The following is a 19,845-nucleotide window of genomic DNA, read 5'->3' on the forward strand; positions in this document are numbered from 1 at the left end:
CGTTACACGCAGTTAGACAGAAAATCCTTTGAAGTTAAGTATGTTGGTTACAGCAATTAAGTGAAGTATATGAATTTATTACATACTTAACCAAAAGATGCTTAATTTGCACGGGTGCCAACCGGAAGTCAGCAACCCATATTAGTATACATACCTAAACTATCTTATTTGTTCAAATAGTAAACAATTTCATTCAAATTTTCAGTTACTAGTAAATATTGTTAGATTACGTTTGAAACTACAATTATAGTAATGTTAATACGAAAAGAAGTTGTCTCTAAATATTAAAGGGGCATAATGTGTCAAATTCTTGATGTTGACCGATTTGACACAAATTCTCGTATTTGATTTATAAAACGTATATCCAAATTGTAAAAAGTCTAAAATAAACAATGAACAAGGCACGGAGTCGATAATATGTATCAACATTTCGCATGCGTGTTTTGTCAACGTCATCTAACCAACCATCGAGATGAAATGCGAAGACTGCCGACTGTCCTATAAGTTTAACCCAATATCAACATAATTATAAATATAAACAAGGAGCAACCACGTGCAATTGAATTATTCTTGGAATATCTGATTAAATATGTATTTCTATCATCGTGATTTTTTGTGGATCGAATCAGTTAACCAAATGGTCGTGATTTTTTTGTGGATCGAATCAGTTAACCAAATGGTCCATCCTTGTTTCATTTTCTATGTTGACATTCTTTCCCTTTCAATAGATGAACACATGCATATTCCTTCTTCAGATAAGGGGTTACATTGAGGGTCACATGTATACGGATTCAACGAGGTCGAATTGTTCACTTGCATATTCACCATCAATGTTTCTAAGTTTACTTCGACAATATTGAACCACTTTGTTGGCTAAAAGCGCGTATTATTATTTCATTAAACTATCACTTGCATTAGTTCTTCTGTTTAATTTTTTTATTTAGCTTATTTCCCTTTAAAGAACACATTTCCTAGTTTCCCTTTAAAATGACATAATCTATAAGTTACATAATAGCATTACAGATGAGAATCCAATTGCGATGAGAACTTCTCAATGATAACTTCTATTTATATCCCATTTTTTGTCTGGATGGTGGGAACAAATATTTATTTTAATTTAATTTTATTATAATTTATTATTTAGCCGATTTTTTGGGGTAAGTTTTCATTGTACATTTCTAAACAATTTTACAGAATTATTTTTTTTAGATTCCAACAATTCCTTCACGATAATATCAGAACGACAAAAAAATTAAAACTTGTTAGTTATTTTCTCTTCGTTTTTAAAAGAAACATTTACTTTTAAGTTACACGCACACAATATTGTCGAAACGTTTAATAGATGGCTGATTTTTTTCTATTATTTATAATTGACTGATTAATACTATAAAGTTTTGAAAGTTTGTTCGCTCGCTCCGAAACTACTCAGTCATTAACAGAGGGGCGAAAGATACCAGAGGGACAGTGAAACTCATAGATCGAAAATAATCTGACAACGCCATGGCTGAAAAATAAAAAGACAAACAGACAAGTAATAGTACACAAGACACAACATAGAAAACTAATGACTAAGCAACACGAACCTCACCAAAAACTGAAATATATATATGGTATAAGGAAAAGTGTAGATGCATTTGTAGTTCACCCTGTGTCACTCCAAAAGGGAAAAGTAAAATTCACAGAAAAACTGAACTCAAAGGAAATTCAAAACGGAAAGTCCCTATTCAAATGGAAAAATCAATGGCTCAAACACATCAAACGAATGGACAACAACTGTCATATTCCTGACTTGGTACATTTTTTTCTCTGATGTAGAAAGTGGTGGGTGAAACCATGTTTTGTAGCTAGTTAAACCTCTCACTTGTATAAAATTCCATTATATTGACAGCGATGTTTGAACAAAACAAACATGTAAAAGTGTAAAAAAATAGGGGTACAACAGTCACCGTTGTGATGTTTTCTTAATCACTAAAAAAACAAACAGATATATATATATATATATATATAAACAAACATTTACTAAGACACAATAACGAGATATATAAGTACAGATCCACGTCACATGGAAGAAAGAATCACAAAAAGGCACACAGACTAAGCACATTAGCAAAACAAAAGACAAGAATTCAGAAACTGTCATAGAACAATAACACAATGACGGAATGTGTAAGTACAGAGCCACGTCATATGTAACCAAGAAACACAAAAAGGCGTACATGTTGAAAAAGCATGTTAGCAAAAATGATAGACAAGAATACAAAAATTATAATAGGACAATAACCACAATGAGGACAAAATTATGACGAGATGTTTAAGTATTATCGAGCCACGTCAAATGGATACCACCAAAAGAACAGACTAACTGTGAAAGTAATATTTTGAGTGTTTTCGTTCTACATCTGACTCAGTGGGTTTAGAAATCGAAAATGTGTAGGCTATTCTCCATCTATAACAAGCAGATGCATCGGTGGCCCAGTGGTCATAGTAGTCGAACTATTGTATCACTAGCCTGTCAACACTAAAGTTGTGAGTTTGAATCGCAAGGGGCAGGTGCTCCCGATTTCAATCTAAGTCGACTAAAATTGTCAGTTTTCCTTCCGATGGTCTGTAATTCTCTCCGGCTTCCTCCATCAATAAAAGCTTATTGCCACGAAATAGCACAATAGTGTTGAAAGTCACGGTGGCATTAAACACCAATCAAACTTTCTATATAACTTCATATTTTACTCATTAAAGTCATGTGTATGGACAATACAACTTTTAAGGACCAATCTGTATTGTTGTCAGAATTTATCTTTTTCCAAGTTTCCAAGCATATGAAAAAAGTAAACCATATATAGAATTATGCCACATTTATTTTATAGTTAATTCTATCTATTGGCGGGAGTTTACATTTTTAGCTCGCATGACCCAAAGGGCCAAGTGAGCTTTTCTCATCACTTGGGGTCCGTCGTCGTCGTTAACTTTTACAAAAATCTACTGAACTGCTTGGCCAAATTTAACCAAACTTGGCCACACTCATCATTGGGGTATTTAGTTTTAAAAATGTATCCGATGACCCGGCCAACTAACCAAGATGGCCGCCTTGGCTAAAAATAGGACATTGGGGTAAAATGTAGATTTTGGCTTATATCTCAGAAACCAAAGCATATCTGACGATTTAAATATGTCCATCAGGTTAAGATAAATTTATCCTGAAATTTTCAGACAAATCAGACAAACTGATGTTAGGTTAATTGCTATTTCTGAAATAGTAATTTTAAGGAAATTTTGTTGTTTTGGGTTATTATTTTGAATATTTTAATAGATAGAGATTATTTGTAAACAGCAAAATGTTCAGGAAAGTAAGATCTACAAATAAGTCAACATGATCAAAATGGTCAAATTTAACCATTTTTGTATTTTTTTGTAATCTTACAAAAGTCTTCTCTTGAAACAACTGAGACAAATTTAACCAAACTTGGCCACAAATAAGCATTAGGGTATTTAGTTGCAAACCAACATGGCAGACATGGCTGAAAAAGAACATAGGGGTAAAATGCAGTTTTTTTACTTGTATCTCTGTAACTAGAGCAAAAGTATAACGATTGCATTATTTCATGCATCAATTCTAAATAAAAATAGCATGTGAGCTACACCGACTCCTTGTAGCATGTAGTGTAGTTAATAGAACTTATATATGCATGATTCATGTATATGGAATCTTAATATAGAAAAATAAATGAGTCTTAAGTTTGGTTTCCCGGTGTATACTCAAGCTACAAAGCTCTACGGCTAGTTGATCGAAATGATCAACCATTTTGACTGACATTTTTGATTGCAGTTGTAATGAACCCATACTGAGATAAACTGTTACTCAGTTGCTGGTAACGTAAAACGTTAATACATTTTTGTATATATTTAGTTTATTCTTTCAGTATCCATTCTAGCTTATGACATGTGCACTAGTAGTTTTTCTGTGTCTGCATCGGAGGCTTGTTTTGCTCTTCGAGTGTCCTCAATTTCCAATTTTTAATTTAATTTGTTTTAGATCTCTCGAAGACACTACTAGAATCCTATAACAGTTCTAGATTCTTGGCAATATAATACTTTTTTGTTAGATTAATTCCAACACACTCTGTCCAGTTTTCACAGGAAATTAAACAAGAGCCAAATCAACGAGAAAATGGATGAGCGGACGAAAATTGAATGCGACATGTGTAATTCAATTTTAATTTAAACGTGTTGATGTGTGACAGTACTTGTCTAAGGCTATTTGTAAGCTGATAGTAACGAACGTGGCTGGATAATCAACTTCGATTAGGAATTAATGGGAATGTAATTCTGTAGAAGATCATTTCTGTCAGTTCAATTAATCTTTATATAATCTGTTTTGATTAGTAAACTTTTCAACTTACTTTCCTATTCAATATACTGACTGGTGAATAAAACTGGCCTGGTCTATCTAAAGTTAATTGATGTGGATGTGTGCTTGAATATTAGGGAACATTGTCTTAGTGTAGGATTTGAAATTTGTTGATTGTTGTATACCTAACGCATGGTGTCATATTGGGCTAGCTTGAGGTGAATTTTTAAATTTAGAGAAGTTAATATATCTAATTAAACATGTGCATGTACACTTTGGGGGAAAAACGATATCGTTGACTATAATTCTTCTATAAACCATTTGAAATAGGAGGTGAACCCACAAAAATGATAAGACCCCCTTTTTTTTTGTTCCTTGCAAACAGGATTATTCATCATAAAACATCTTTCAGGTGTTCATAAGTAATTATTATGTGAAATAATTGTATATATTTTCAATTTTGTCATCTGCTTTAGGCCTTTAAAAGTCTTACAATAAACACTTTTAAATTTGAAAAATGTCAACACATTGACAAAATGAAACCTTTTGGACCTTGACATTTCAACTCAATATCTGAATACCAATGTTTCATTCATGTTTGTGTCCATAACAAAACTGATCATTCTTTAAACTGGATGGAACAGTGGAGGCATTCTCCAAACACTCGTATCATATATTGTTAAACGTTAATATTTCCACCCATTTAGTATACATGTATATATACATATTATTTTTTTTGGCCTGGACATAGTACTGCATTTTCAATAAAAGAACTGGTTCGTTGGGCCTTTTCTTTCCTTTAATGACTTTTATAGATAAAGATAATACATAACTTTTAGACCAATACCACAGTTCTGAACTATCTAGATATAAGAAGATGTGGTATGAGTGCCAATGAGAGACAACTCTCCATCGTAGACATAAATTGTAAAAGTAAACCATTATATGTCAACTCGCCTTCAAGACGGAGCCTTGGCTCATACCGAACAACAAGCTTTAAAGGGACAAAAAAATACAAGTGGAAATCCATTCAAACGTCTAATCTATAGTGTAGCCCATACCACGACATATGGTCGTCTTTTGGGCTTTTGTGGATAGTTGTCTCGTTTGCAATCATACCACATCTCCTTATTTTATATTCACAAGACTTCTGATATGAAATTATCTTTTCTGTTTCTTGAACTTGTTAGAAGATTAATTATGATGTATGTTTTCTCAATCCTTCAACTTTTAGACATTTCAAGCTTCTCTTTTTTCATCAAAGACTTCATGTTATCTCTCTAACAGCGATATGATCGTTTGATGTCAGTTATAATGGACGCCATTAATGGACATTGGACCACCTGACTGCAGCAATTTCATCACCTAAATAAACGAACGTGACGGCGTTAATTGTGTTAACAATTCTCTCGTCGGAAATAAATGATGTAATGTCAACTCTAATCATTTGTATTTTACATTTATGTCACTTTCGTCTTCACCGTTTTTCCTTCATCTTCTTAAGAATGGAGTTAAAATTACTTCTTTCTTTCATACCTGACATAAGTGATGGATGCCATTTTTTGTTGTCTTACATTTCCCAAAACATTGTTCAGATATGCTGTTATCAAATCAAAAGAGTATGAAAGGTCAAACATTTCATGTAGATAAATATAATCAGCCCTTCAACTGTTTCTATAACAGAGATAAATAGTTAAAGAATAAAAATGTGTGTTTTTTTTAATTTATTTATGTTACACAGAACAAGCAAGGGCATGGATGAGGGGTTGGATGGGATCTTCATTTCTGTATCCGTAATATCTTTGCCATTTTCTCAGTCTGTATACTTTCCTCGACATTTATTCTCTATTCTTTAAAATTTTACACTTTGTTGTTCCTTAATTTCTTTCCTGTAAACACCATCCAGGTCGTTATGAAAGGCAAGTTGTAAATACACATTGATGAATACAGCCGAGTCATTCTGTAAACCTTTTCGTCTTTGGTTTAAAAAAAACAACATTGTATGAGATATTCTAGTGATTCAAATGAAGCTATCGTAAAGAGTGTTTTATCAGAAACCATGTATTGATATATTATACTATGAAAATGATATTGCTCGACTTTATAATATTTGTAAAACTGTGTGGAAGAAAAGAGGGTGCACATTCAGGACGTAAGATATTCCCAAGGAGTATATGGGACTAAAATTATTTTTTAATTGTCAGTAATTTCTTAACGATTACAAACATTTCTGGTTGAGTTTGATTTTGCAACTGTACATCTGGAAAACCCAACTGGCTACGTTTTTTTGGATTCCAGAATCTTCTGTGGGTTAGAGATCATTTGTTAAAAAAGGATTTTTGTTGTAACAGTAGATATTTGTAAAGTTAAAACTGACCATCTCTCCGCCACGCTGCTGCTATCGAATAGGACAACATAGTTCTACAAGGTTAACGAGCCAATGATTAACAGGTGATGCAGACAAATTGTAGACAGATTAATGTAATTAATGTCAGGATCGACCTATTATCTGCCCGTGTTATCTGACTTTGAACAGGATCAAATGGCTATGTCCATCACTGAGCCTTGTTGCAGATAATGTTTATGTTTGCTTATGGCGTGTTGATCACTCATTATCGGGACTACTGTACAAATTATTTGATATGATGAGATGAAGTTTCATCTATGATAACTCCTTGCCGATGATTGACACGTTTACATAGCAGATAACACACGTCTAGGGATTTCGATCATTTGTAAATCTTCAAATCAAACATTCTACCTATAACTTTTCCAATGACGTTTGATGCCTAGATGATTCAGAACACAAAAGTTGTGTGTTTTTCCCGTCAATTTAAATTAAAAGTTTTATTTTATTGTTTTTATTTTAGTAATAGACTCCATTTCGGATAAAAATATTCTTTTGTCATGCAAACATTTAAGTTAAGTAACTTAAGCTTTTGTGACAAAAGCCGGTTTTCGATACTTCAAAGTTCTAAGCATGACGCCATTTTTCTGCGCCAAAGAATTTATTGTGTTCATGGGAACAGTAACATTAGCGTGTTTACTAGAAGTTTGTCAGGGAAAATGATGAAGATTATTGCTTTTAAAAGTCCACATATGACAAGTTTAATTAAGATTACTGCATTTACTACTTCTCATATTGTCAGATATGATGCTCCTTTCGTTTTATCTATCTGCTGGCTGTCCAAATCATTTTTGAAAGTATAACTTTTCTTAGACAGATAAATGAATGGACTGGCAGAACGGAGGCCATTAATGTCGCTTTTGTTCAACTCACCGCACGCCATCGGCGAAACATTAATTTCAACTACAAATGAAAAGTTAGTAAACTAACGATTTTTGACTGTAAAGAGAATGCTTAAAGTGAAGTCGATAAGAAGCATGTTGTGAATCGTATAACCTCCTTGGTAAAACCATCTGACTCAAAAGTAAAAACATATATATACACACACATAAAAAAAATATATTTTACACATTACTGACAAAATCGCTATCAATTGTACTCAAAACATAAACTATGCTGATTTTATATGAAAATAAGCGAGGCTTATAGATAACTTTTTATAGCAAATGTTAAATGATAGGAGTAAACATTAAGAGTAAACACTATACTAAGCTTACTCATAAGATATGCAAAAAAGTCATAACTTATGACAATTTCCGTCATAAAATGTGCAGAAATCGGCAATAATTTGGAACCAATTAATTATATGGATATCACTGTTTGGTTTTAAATTGACATTCTAGTTAAAGCCGGGAGAATTAAAAAAAACGTATCATATAGCTATACATTGTATTACTGTTACTGCAATACGATTCACTATTGAGTATTACCAATATTCTGCAGAGGCAATACTTAACAGGCATTTGTATCATGGGACGTATTGCATGCTTTAATATTTCATAGAAAATAATTGGAGTAGACAACAATATTGGCGTCGCTGTTGTTAAAAAAATATGATTCCTTTGTATGTGTCGCTAACGAGATTTGCTAGATTTTAGGAATCTTTATAAACAAAACAAAAAGAAATACATAAAAATGGAAATCTAATGGACAGACAAATATGCAAACATGTTCGCATCTATCTTCTTGTGGTATTTAACTTGCAGTTTTACAGATTAGTTGGTGCAGTACGCATTCCCTGCATTGCTCCCATGTGTTTTGAATCGACAATCATAAATCTGGATGACATGCAGCAATATATATACCTCAGAAGATAAATCTTCCAAACAAATCTCACTAATGATAGAAAAGATGGTATCGTGAGCTGCCAATTCCTTCTTGCTTATCAGCCGTCGTAATTATACAAGATACTGCATTATCCGAGTAATATAAACGAGCTTTTGTAACCTCATAAAAACAACTTTTCTAAAATGAAAGGATGTCGTAAATTCCGTGCCGGATGCACATCTAGAGAGTAAAGAAAAGATAACTCCTGTCATGGCAAGCGACAGAGCATTTATCATTGTGTATCAGGCAAAAGAAACCATTTGGAGTGATTTATGGGCTTTCAGGGTACTATAATGACAGAGTTGTGATACCTTTGAGGGCCCATTATCATGATTGATGCAGAAAGTGTCCACACTTCCATGAACGCATATGTTGTGTGTAATCATCATCTATAATTTATCATTTGACTTCATTAGTTTCCGTAATTCTGGCACTTCATCTATCAACCGGCATTGATTTTTCAATAACATACCATGCAAAATTGTTTCAGGAAGGACACGCTGTAAACGAGATGTTGACAGAACATAATTAATTATTTGACAAACGAAGATATAAAGTTTATCACTTGAAATAAAGATACATAAAGTTTGCATAAAATTGCTATTAACAGAAAAGATTTATGATGGCATCGGATTTTACTTTGGTTTGGCTTTAGACAAATACTTAATTTGGAAGCAGGTGATTACTACAATCCAATAACTCATGTCTTGAGTGTTGGGTGATTAAAACCATTTTGGTATATTGCTCGTGTACAATAATTTGAAAGATACAGATGCACAAATATATACCCATATATTTTGCAATCCATATTGTTAATGCATCTATCATCTAGTTTTTCGTTGTTTTCTGGGTTTTACAACACATTTTGTAGTTGACATTGCTGTCAGCATTTTTATGACATATCGTGCATACGAATAAATTGTTCAGTGATAAAGATTGTTCTTTTGGGAGATTTCTCTATCATTTGGATCACGCCGAACATGCAACACATACTTTAATTGTCATCAAAACTGATAATAAAAGTCGGTATATATTTTCATGCAAGAATTTTCAAGATTTCAAAGCAATTTTTATTATATTATTTTCTATCAAATTGACACAGAAAGAAAGTTTTAATTGCACTGACTTTGCATTAATTTTAAAACCAAATGCAGATAGTACTTATGGGATTCAGGACTTTTTTATGAAATCTTTGAGGTTGACATATTTATCATAAATCATCCTTTTACAGTTTTTAAGCAGATAAATAACCCAATTTTGTAATGAAAAATGTTGAATATATTAATTCTCTTTTCTTTGAACATGCATTGATAAAAAAAAAGGATAAGACAGACGCCTCTATTGTTCATGACAAGCGAAAACGAGTGACGAGGAACATTCTGTCATAGTCACGAAAGAGGAAAAATGGGAAGGGGGTGGAATTAACCAATTCTGAAAATAGATAAATAAATTAATATACTTTTTCACCAATAGCACACAGTCTTCCAAACAACCTCATCCTGGTGGTGGATATGACTTTAGTTTTTAAAATTAGAACTCTTGGTTCAAAGCCTTTTAAAAATTAGTAAAGCTCTCTATCAAGAACATCATAATAGGAAAGGCACGCTCTGGAATATATCTCTACAAAAAAAGCATTGGTCTGATTATTGTTTTTAAATAAAATTGACAAGAAATATATGGTTAATGTGGTTCACATGTGTATATGAGTGACCGTTCGTGTCAAAATGGCGATGGTTTCATCTAGATTGTTTTTCCATCTATAGATACTTGTTGAAAGCATCTAGATACTTTCAACAACCATCTAGATACGATGCTTCTTATAAGTATCTAGATGGTTGTAAGATACATCTAGATACCTTTTTTTTAAGATATTTTCAACAACCATATATAGATACTTCTTGAAAGCATCTAATTGCTTTTCATTCGTATCTAGATGCTTCTCACAAGTATCTAGTTGATTCTGACAAGTATCTAGATGCTTCTCACAAGTATCTAGTTGATTCTGACAAGTATCTAGATGCTTCGCACAAGTATCTATAGATGCTTAGCACAAGCATCTATATATATAGTTGATTCTGACAAGTATCTAGATGCTTCGCACAAGTATCTATAGATGCTTAGCACAAGTATCTAGATGTTTCGCACAAGTATCTCGATAGTTTAAATAAGCATCTAGTTACTATGGCTAACTATCTAGATGGAAATAGTTAAACTGAGTACCAATACTTTTCAATTTGCTTTTAAGTATCTAGAGTTTTCGACCATCTAGATACTTCAAGACAACGAAGCATCTAGATACTAACACGAACTATCTAGATACTTGTGAGAAACATATAGATACTTGTGCGAAGTATCTAGATGGTTATGCGAAGCATCTAGATGAAAAATGCATCTAGGTGGAACCATCGCTATTTTGACATGAACGGCCACTCATATATGTGATTCTCGTTTCTCATTTTTTTTTATATAGATTATATACAGTTGGTTTACCTGTTTGAATTGTTTTACACTACTGTGACTGCATGTCATGTTTTGATCCTTTATTGTTTGTTGTTCGATGTGAACTGAAGCACCGAGATGAAGGTCATACTTTGTTCTTTAATTGATAACTTTTTATACATTGTGACATTATGAAGAGTTGTCTCATTTGCACTCATACCACAACTCTTTATTTTCAATAGCGGTGGTCACAACGGATACTGACCTTAACGTCACCGGAAATTGACCGACGTATGTCACTTATTTTCACTTCTTTGTATACAGTATACCAAAACATTGCTGTTTGAAGCACAAAGGATAAAATTTTGATGAAAAAAAAACCATTATGCGTTTCTTCTTTTTGTAGAGTATATAAATATACTCCATATACCATATAAATTAAAAAGTATACCAAAAAAGAACAAAACCAACGATACTTTGTTGCTCAGGCTAGATTTAATTTTTGAAAGAAAAAATATGCTGAGAAAAATATAATTCAACGAGATTTTCTGTATAACATTTTAAATCCAAATGAAATTTCTTAAAACAACAGCGACTGTTGATGATCTGTTTTACTTCCATTAGTGAGCCTGTGGCGTTGATAATATCTGTGTGGCATATTACCTGCTGGTCAGTACTGAGAACTTGTCAAAAACATTGACACACCTGCACATGATGGGCGGGAATGTGTTAGGTTTGTGATAACCTCTGATACCAAACCTTCTAATCTCAATTCATATCTCAATATGATACGATATCATTTTGAAATTTGAAATGCAAATCATATTTATACGACACAGAGTTGAAGGCCTTTCATAAAATTCGTTACACTACATCTTGCACTATTAGTATTTTTTATTCAAAATCAATTAAAATTTAAAAAAATCGGTTTCTTGAAAAAATATGAAATTTTAATGAAAATTGATCATAATCATATTCTTTGTAAAGTGTATATGCCATAGATTAATAATCATTAGGAACCGACAAGATACCGGCAACGAAACATAGCAGAAAAAAATTCATATTTCTTTATATTAAAATGTAACCGAATTAAACGATCAGCGTGCATATAATTCAATGTTTTCAGATACACGTAACTAACACAATGATACCATATTAATTCTACATTGAACAGTAAAAACGCAACCAAACACATGATTTTACTAAAAATTGTTTTGCTAGTAAGATAAATCCTATAAGATACAAGCAGTTTGAAGTCTTCATAACACAGAAACTAAAATTGAGCTAGACCCCCCTTTTTTCCTTGGATTTGAACTGAGATGCTCCGGAAGGTTCAGTAGATTCTGTTCCCCATCGCATTAATCTTGTTCAAAATCCGTTGATATGTTACATACGGTGATAAGGCAACACACGAACTCTTGTCTATCCCCAAGACATTTTTAAATTGATAGTCGGTAAATGTAAAATCTTTAACCCTCATACATGACACAATATGAAAGTTGCAAAAGTCTTCTATGTTTTTCATGTATTTCATTGTTTGAATAAGATAACCTACACTGACAGAAGGCAAACACTGATTATATCAGTCCTGTACAAAAAACATTTTTCCTTTGAATTTAACAAGTGAATGACTTTATATTTTGTCATGATTTGTGCGTAGATAAATGAATATTTTCTTGTCAGGTGTTAGGATAAAATAACAACGGTCGACACATCAAAGCCAACGGGAACTAAAACTGTGTAAAACTGTACATGTAAATGTCTCAATATGTCATACAAGTCTTACTAAGTTCGTGCCCCACGCAACACGCATGACTGTTACCTTGGAGAAGCTATATATCAGAAGATATCTAAACAGAATTTGATAAATCACTATGTTATTACATTTTATTTATAGATTGTTTTATTGGATACACATTTTCACAAAGTCTCATAAATCAATATAATGAAGTATGGAAATATGCCATCCATTTAACGTTAGATTTTGTTCAGAGTTTTTAACAATAAATTAATAGTATACAATTTGTTAGCTTACTGTAATTGTCATTCAAATGATACTACAAACCCAGCATAGCTAGACGAATAATTCATATTCCAGGGTTACAATTTACTATATGTTCATGTATCACTGTGTAACCGTTTACATTTTTCTAAGCTTAATAAATTTAGCCATTAAATTTATTGTGCGATGTATTAAATAAACTATGAAAATAAGTTTTTCATCTTTAAAATATTTATAAAAAAAAAATATTAGATATTAATCGGCTGTTTGTCAGGTCTTGTGTATTATATGTTTCTGATATTATTAAAAAGTATTAATATTGCAATTGCCTGGAAGGAGTACAAATTTCCCCTAGTTAGAAGTAGTGTGCTTTATGTAAAAATAATATTTGATATATAGTTTTAACACCGGTAGTCACATCCAAATGCTCGTTTTTCGAGACGAAACTTGTCAGACAACAAGCTATCGTGTGTGGGGACTTAGTAGTCGGGACTTTAATTCTGATATACTTATCACGATATGACACTCGCACAACATTCAAAACCTATTGAATTTCACAGCTTCCAAAATGACTTCATAACAGGTGCCCGTCAATCATAATTCGTTTCACACCGAGAAGCTGATAAATTGAAAAGAAAATTGATTAGCCGAGCCAACCGGATTAAATAGATACATTTAATTTGTATTTAATATTTTAAAATGATGTGCAAATAATTCCGTTATAAAATGGAAGAGGATTAGTTTCATTTGATTTATTTTAAAAACTTTACTTTTGACATTTGACGGTTGGAATCCATCAACTGTCAAGCAGATAATGATGGCGTATGGTGGTGATAGATGATACATTTCCGACTTTACATAAAGAAAAAAATATGTACCGAAAGACACCAGGCTGTGATGAAAAATACAGAGTAAATAACATTTAGATGTTTGTATGTCATCTCGAAAGTAAACAAATGTTAGGAAAATGTTCTTCTATTTCATAGCAATTCTGTCAATTTTATTTAGTTCAACTTTTTCTTTCTTCACAAAACTGTTTGCCATTATCAGCATAAGTTTTTGGCAACTGAATCACACTGATGACACACTTCAATAAGCTTCAATGCAGTTCCATTAGTGAAGACAATGAAAAACTCTTTTACTTCCAGAGGGGCAATGGGAGTGATTTGTTGTTCTCTTTATATTTTTTTCTTATTTTACATTTTATGATTTAGGACATTACATTTTTTTCTTGAAGGCAGATGAGTGCTTCTCTTATCGGCTGCTAACGAGACCTCGGGTATGCAAGATTGCCATATTTGTTTCTTAAAATTATTCCGTAAACTGTTTCTTAATATGTCCTCAAGATAATGATTACTTTTTGAGGAAACTAGCCCACATACATTCTGTGTGAAAATAAGTTTTTTCACGTTCGTATTAAATTTGATTTGATTAAAAGGAAGCTTGGATTTTTTCAACAGATTTAAATCTTTGATAAGTAACGAAAGAATTTGCAAATAAAGAAAAATGTCAAAAATCGCATTTTCGGATGTTTTCGAAGTCGATCAAAAAAATACGATCAGATTTCGTTATCGGGAAAAATAAAAAAAGAAACATTAATGTTACATTATACATTTTATTGCAACTATATATACTTTGTCCAGACCTGTACTAGTCCTGTATGATATATCAACAGCAACAACAATAGTAATGGAAAAATTCAATAAAACATTGAATTTTACTGGAAGTTAAAATGCACCAAGAAACTGAGGGTAAGCAGTAATGAAGATATTTGACAAGTTTATTGTACTAGTACAATGAGCATTCCTATATATTTTGCATGATGCGTTGCATTAACGTTATCGGAGAACAATGGATTTATCCAAAATTTGCAAGGTAATACAACAGATTGACAGATATATGCAAGTGCAAAGGTATATATTCTTTTTACAATTAGTGTGCAATGATTCTTGTTTTAAGATAGAAACGAAGACCATTAAATAAGAAAGGCATTGAGGCATGAGAAATCCATCTGTTAAACGTCATTATGTCAGTAAAATTAATGTTATATGTCATCACCTCACAACCTTCCCCTTTCCTGCCGTGATTTGTCTTCTCTTTACAAAGAAAACGGCATGAAAATTTAAATTGTACATCGTAAAGATAAATTACAGAAATAAAGTTGTTTTATAGGCTATCACTCACTTATCTTTTAAAAGAAGAAAGGCTAGATGCAAAGAATGTTTTCATGGACCATGTTATTAATGTTGCTTTGTCTATGCGTAAATATTTATCATTTATGCAAATCATTAGAGGTCAAGTTGTTTAAATGTCACTTTATGAAAATTAATGGTTTTCTTGTTTGTAGTCCTTCAAAACATTAATTTTCTTTTCATAAAACGACAATAAATGTTGACATTACAATGAATGTGTTACACCCTCGTTTTAAGTACCTACACATTAAAGACATCAATTTATATTTTTGTCGTGGCTTGTTTATTATATCTTTGGTAATGTTTGTGGTTAGTCCACCGATAATACAATGAAAAATAATCGCTATATATAAGGAAATAATCGCTATATTTAGGGAGGAAGTCGTATCATCAGATAACACTTTCAACTAGAACCCCTTTAATTAAAAAAAAAAATAAAACTACATTTTCAAATATATCTATGTTTCTATGTTTATTACCTAAACACTGCTATAAACCAAGATCGAAAAACTTGTACATTGAAGTCTTTGACATTTGCCTTCTATTTGATTAAATTTAACCATTTCACAGAAAATTTGTTTTTCCTCTCCACTTTAATACTAGTGTTTTATATTATTTTACAATCAATGTCGACCAATGACAGGTTCTTTAGCCAATATTGATGAGGGTGGTCAAATAAACGATCCTCCATTATCATCTCAAACAGATTCTCTTTGAAGTGCAATTTGCTTATTTAATTTGTACAAAGTACATGAGCCTACAAATGGCGAATTGATTGACAGGCACACTATTAACATGATTGATTACAGAACATATTGCTTGTATACACTTCTACCGATAATCGTTTGTTAGCGCATTGCTGATTGGCCATAGAAAGACATTTATCACGCGTTGTTTGACGGGACTTGACAGATGGGTAATCCCACATGTTATGAATGACAAGAACTTTGTGTGATGTATGGAGCAACCGAAGGGCGGTGTAAACCCTTTATCTAATGAGTCAGTCCTAAGGTGTTGAGAAGGATCTTGCTTGATGGGCGGTTATGTCAGCTTAGCTCGTCCATGTTAATGACAGAAACGTCATACTTGTCCACAAGACCATGGCTAGTCTTTGAAACAGTTGTGTTTTTTTATATCTAAAAAGTGAAATAATTTTTCTGGATTTATGATATATTGTATTTATTTATAATTTCTGTTAACAACAGTTTGTTGACTTTATAATTGTGACAATGTTGACTTCTTCCGTATCATCACAATTCATCCATCCGGATTATTTACAACCTCTTCCAACAACGGTAAGTTTTTTAATTAGATTTTTTATTCAGATATTTTTTCTTATTTTTCCATTCCTAATGTTTACATACTTCACGTTAAAGATTAAACCTCTATCGGATTACTACTATAACACAGGAAGCCCTTTAAGTATAAAACCGACTAACTCACAACAATTCATTGATTGTTTTGTTAAGAAACTAATGACTTTATGTAAATTTTATACATCACATAACTGAAAAAGTAAACATTTCACTTTTGATTTTCAGTTGGATGCCAAGAAAAGTCCTCTTGCTCTTCTTGCACAGACATGTAGCAGTATTGGGAAAGACACGGCAACATCTTCAAAACCTATTATTCCGCCGTTAAAGAAGGAAACAAATACCGAAAAACATTCTGAAAAAGTGAATATGGATAAATCAAAACATAATGAGATCAAAGAAAAAGACATTGATAGTTCGGAGAAACCTGGGTTTCGTACGGTGTCTCACAAGGATATGCCACCACTTATTCCTACTTCAAAACCAAAAGAAGAAAAACCGACCTCTCCTCTGTCATTAAAAACTTTACCAAGATCAAAAGAACTTACTTCAACAGCGTCGAGTACTCTTTCCTCTCACGCAGATCACCATTTTTCAAGATCTAACGTATCAAGGAGTCCTGGTCAACACCACTCTCCTCATAACGAGGACGAAAAACGTCAAGTTTCATCCGCCTCACCTAGATACGAATCTCGTACCAGTCGTGAACCAGATGAACATAAACCTTCTAGTTACCCAAGTTATTCTGCTTATCCTTCAATATCAAATTCATTTTTATCATATTCACATGCTTCTGGATTAACTCATGATAGTGTGTCTGGACTGCCAGGATTTCCACTTCCACTTCCGGCACATAGTAGCATGTTTGGATCATCTTCTGCAGCTGCAGCGGCACTTGCAGCTCAATCTGCTGCGTACGCAGCACAATCTTCTGCTCTAAAGTCAGCAGCAATGGCATCAAGTTTATCTCCTTTTGTATCTTATGCAAGGGTGCGTACTCCATCAGGTGCCACAACTCTAGTTCCGGTGTGCAGGGACCCTTATTGTAATCACTGTCAGCTGACTGTCCAGAACTCTCACTTATCCGCTACATGTACAGCGGTAGGATGTGCTCAGTGTGCGCATGAAAAGTCACTCCATAATCTTAGCTTAGGACTTCAAGGATCTTCGTTTAATCCATATTCTTCATCAAGCTTATTAGCAGGACAATCAAACTTAGGTGGATATCCTTTGTCATCATTGTACCTACCGGGTCATCTAACGTCACCTGCTCATTCAGGACTACCTTTAGTTTGTAATTGGGTGTCGTCTGGTAATGAACATTGTGGAAAGCGTTTCAGTTCTTCAGAAGAACTCCTACAACATTTACGAACTCATACGACATCTTCCGATCACATGTCGTTAGCAGCAGCTTATGAACGTTATGGCCTTCCTCCTCCAGGTCTCCATTCTTTATCTGGATTACACGGACATTCTTTACAATCCGGCTCACTGAGTCCAAACTCTTTGAGAAGAAGTTATCCAACTAGTTTAAGTCCACTTAGTTCTTTGATGGGATCGGGTAGATACCACCCATACAAATCGCTCATGAATCCATCGGCGGCATTGCCTAGCAATCAGCCTCTTCCACAAGTAGGGCCATATTTGTCTCCGTACTCCTTATATGGACAGAGGATAGGGGCAGCTGCTGTGCCATAAAACAGACTTTAAGTCAAAAATATAAATATAGTGCTGTTCTTTTTTTCAATGTGATAATTTTATTACGTCTTGTAGTGGTGATATTTATATGTATAAACTGTCTATTCCGTTCAAACTGTTGACAATTTTAGGATTTTATTATGAAATGTTAAAGAAATTTTAGATATGTATCAAATCAGATTAGAGAAATCTTAGATGTGTATAAAAACAGATCAGATAACTTATTTGAAAAAAATCATATTTCAATTTCGTTTGCTGTGTTAATGTTTTTCCATGACACAAGTTGAATATTTAATGGATCAGATTGACATATTTTATACAATTTACAACACATCACCTCTTGTGTGTATTGGGAGGCTAAACAGAATACACATCCGATGAGTAATGTAATTTATATTGTTGAATTAAACTATCAATCAATTTCGTCAGTCCTTTTTATACTACTTATTGATGTAGACAGAAGCGACTGATTATGACAGTGATATATAAGATGCCATAAATAAATAAAATATTAAATCATATGAGAAGTTTTGATATGAATTATAAATTGCAAAATAAAAAAATGAAGGTAAAATTGATGTCATTTATGATGGAGCATATTTATTGTTTACTTGGTGATATTTATGACCAAAAACAACACGCAGAGGAGGATTTAATTAAACGGTCATGATGTATACAGACAAAATATTCGCTTTTACTATTACACACCTTCACCGTAGTTAACCTTCAATTTTCAATTCAAATATAAATTTCATGTGAAGACAGTGGATTTATATATTTTCAAATGGTTTACCCTTTTATTTAGAACTGTCTTCGTCAACACAATTTTCCACTGCATAGAATCCAAACTAAAAATTTTAATAACTTTTTATAATTTTTCCTTGTGTAAATCTATAAATATTAAGATGTCTACTGAAATAAGCACAATTATGCAGTGATAAAATAAGATGCATTAAATAAATAACATATTAGATTAAATTGAAAAGTTACGAACTATTATGAATTAAGATTTTTTCTTATATTACTATAGATTAGTATCTGTGATGAGTTTATTGAAAGCGAACATATGTCTGGTATACACATCAAAAAAGATATCAGAGGTGAAGGAAGTTTTTACCGAGATACATGTACTTCCTCAATTTATCACTTCTGGCATTACCCATAAATCTTACAGCGTTCACATGACAACCTAAACGATATGGACAGTATCTTGTCGAATTTTTATTTGTACACTCTCTGACCCAAAAATAATATAAAGTACTTAATATACAGAATAAAAATAATAAAGCCTACATTTTTACTGACACTTCATTAGACGGTACATAATTGATAACACTTGGAAATATAAATATAGACCAGCACATGGATACACATCATGAAATATTCAGATTATTCAGTTAGAAAAGTAGTATAGCAACATTGTTGATCATGTCAACAGTAGAGAGTGTAAAACAATATAAAATCTTCATGGTCATGATATAACAAGATAATATACGTTAGACCATATCACATTAGGAATGTAAACTTATTTTTTTCAGCAATATGTTAACTCTCAAATTTGTTTACATAGCTTCAAACTTCATTTAAAAGAATTTCAATCAGATGAAAAAATACGCAAAATT

The 19,845-nt window shown here is 32.5% G+C and overlaps 1 protein-coding gene across 1 annotated transcript; it reads left to right on the forward strand.

The window, feature by feature from the left end:
- Window positions 1-16,067: 16,067 nt before the first annotated feature.
- LOC139487821 (zinc finger protein Noc-like) lies at window positions 16,068-18,744 on the forward strand. Its single transcript, XM_071272955.1, has 2 exons — window positions 16,068-16,507; window positions 16,754-18,744. The coding sequence occupies exons 1-2, from the start codon at window positions 16,442-16,444 to the stop codon at window positions 18,221-18,223; spliced, it is 1,536 nt and encodes a 511-aa protein (XP_071129056.1). The 5' UTR covers window positions 16,068-16,441; the 3' UTR covers window positions 18,224-18,744.
- Window positions 18,745-19,845: the final 1,101 nt, after the last annotated feature.

Source organism: Mytilus edulis, chromosome 9 (genome assembly GCF_963676685.1).
Source record: "Mytilus edulis chromosome 9, xbMytEdul2.2, whole genome shotgun sequence".
Lineage (NCBI taxonomy): Eukaryota > Metazoa > Mollusca > Bivalvia > Mytilida > Mytilidae > Mytilus > Mytilus edulis.

Bases quoted from the DNA above. Each gene is read 5' to 3' on its own strand.
- LOC139487821 (XM_071272955.1), top strand. From the start codon at position 16,442: ATGTTGACTTCTTCCGTATCATCACAATTCATCCATCCGGATTATTTA. The intron at 16,508-16,753 runs GTAAGTTTTTTA...TTTGATTTTCAG, and splicing joins TACAACCTCTTCCAACAACG to TTGGATGCCAAGAAAAGTCC.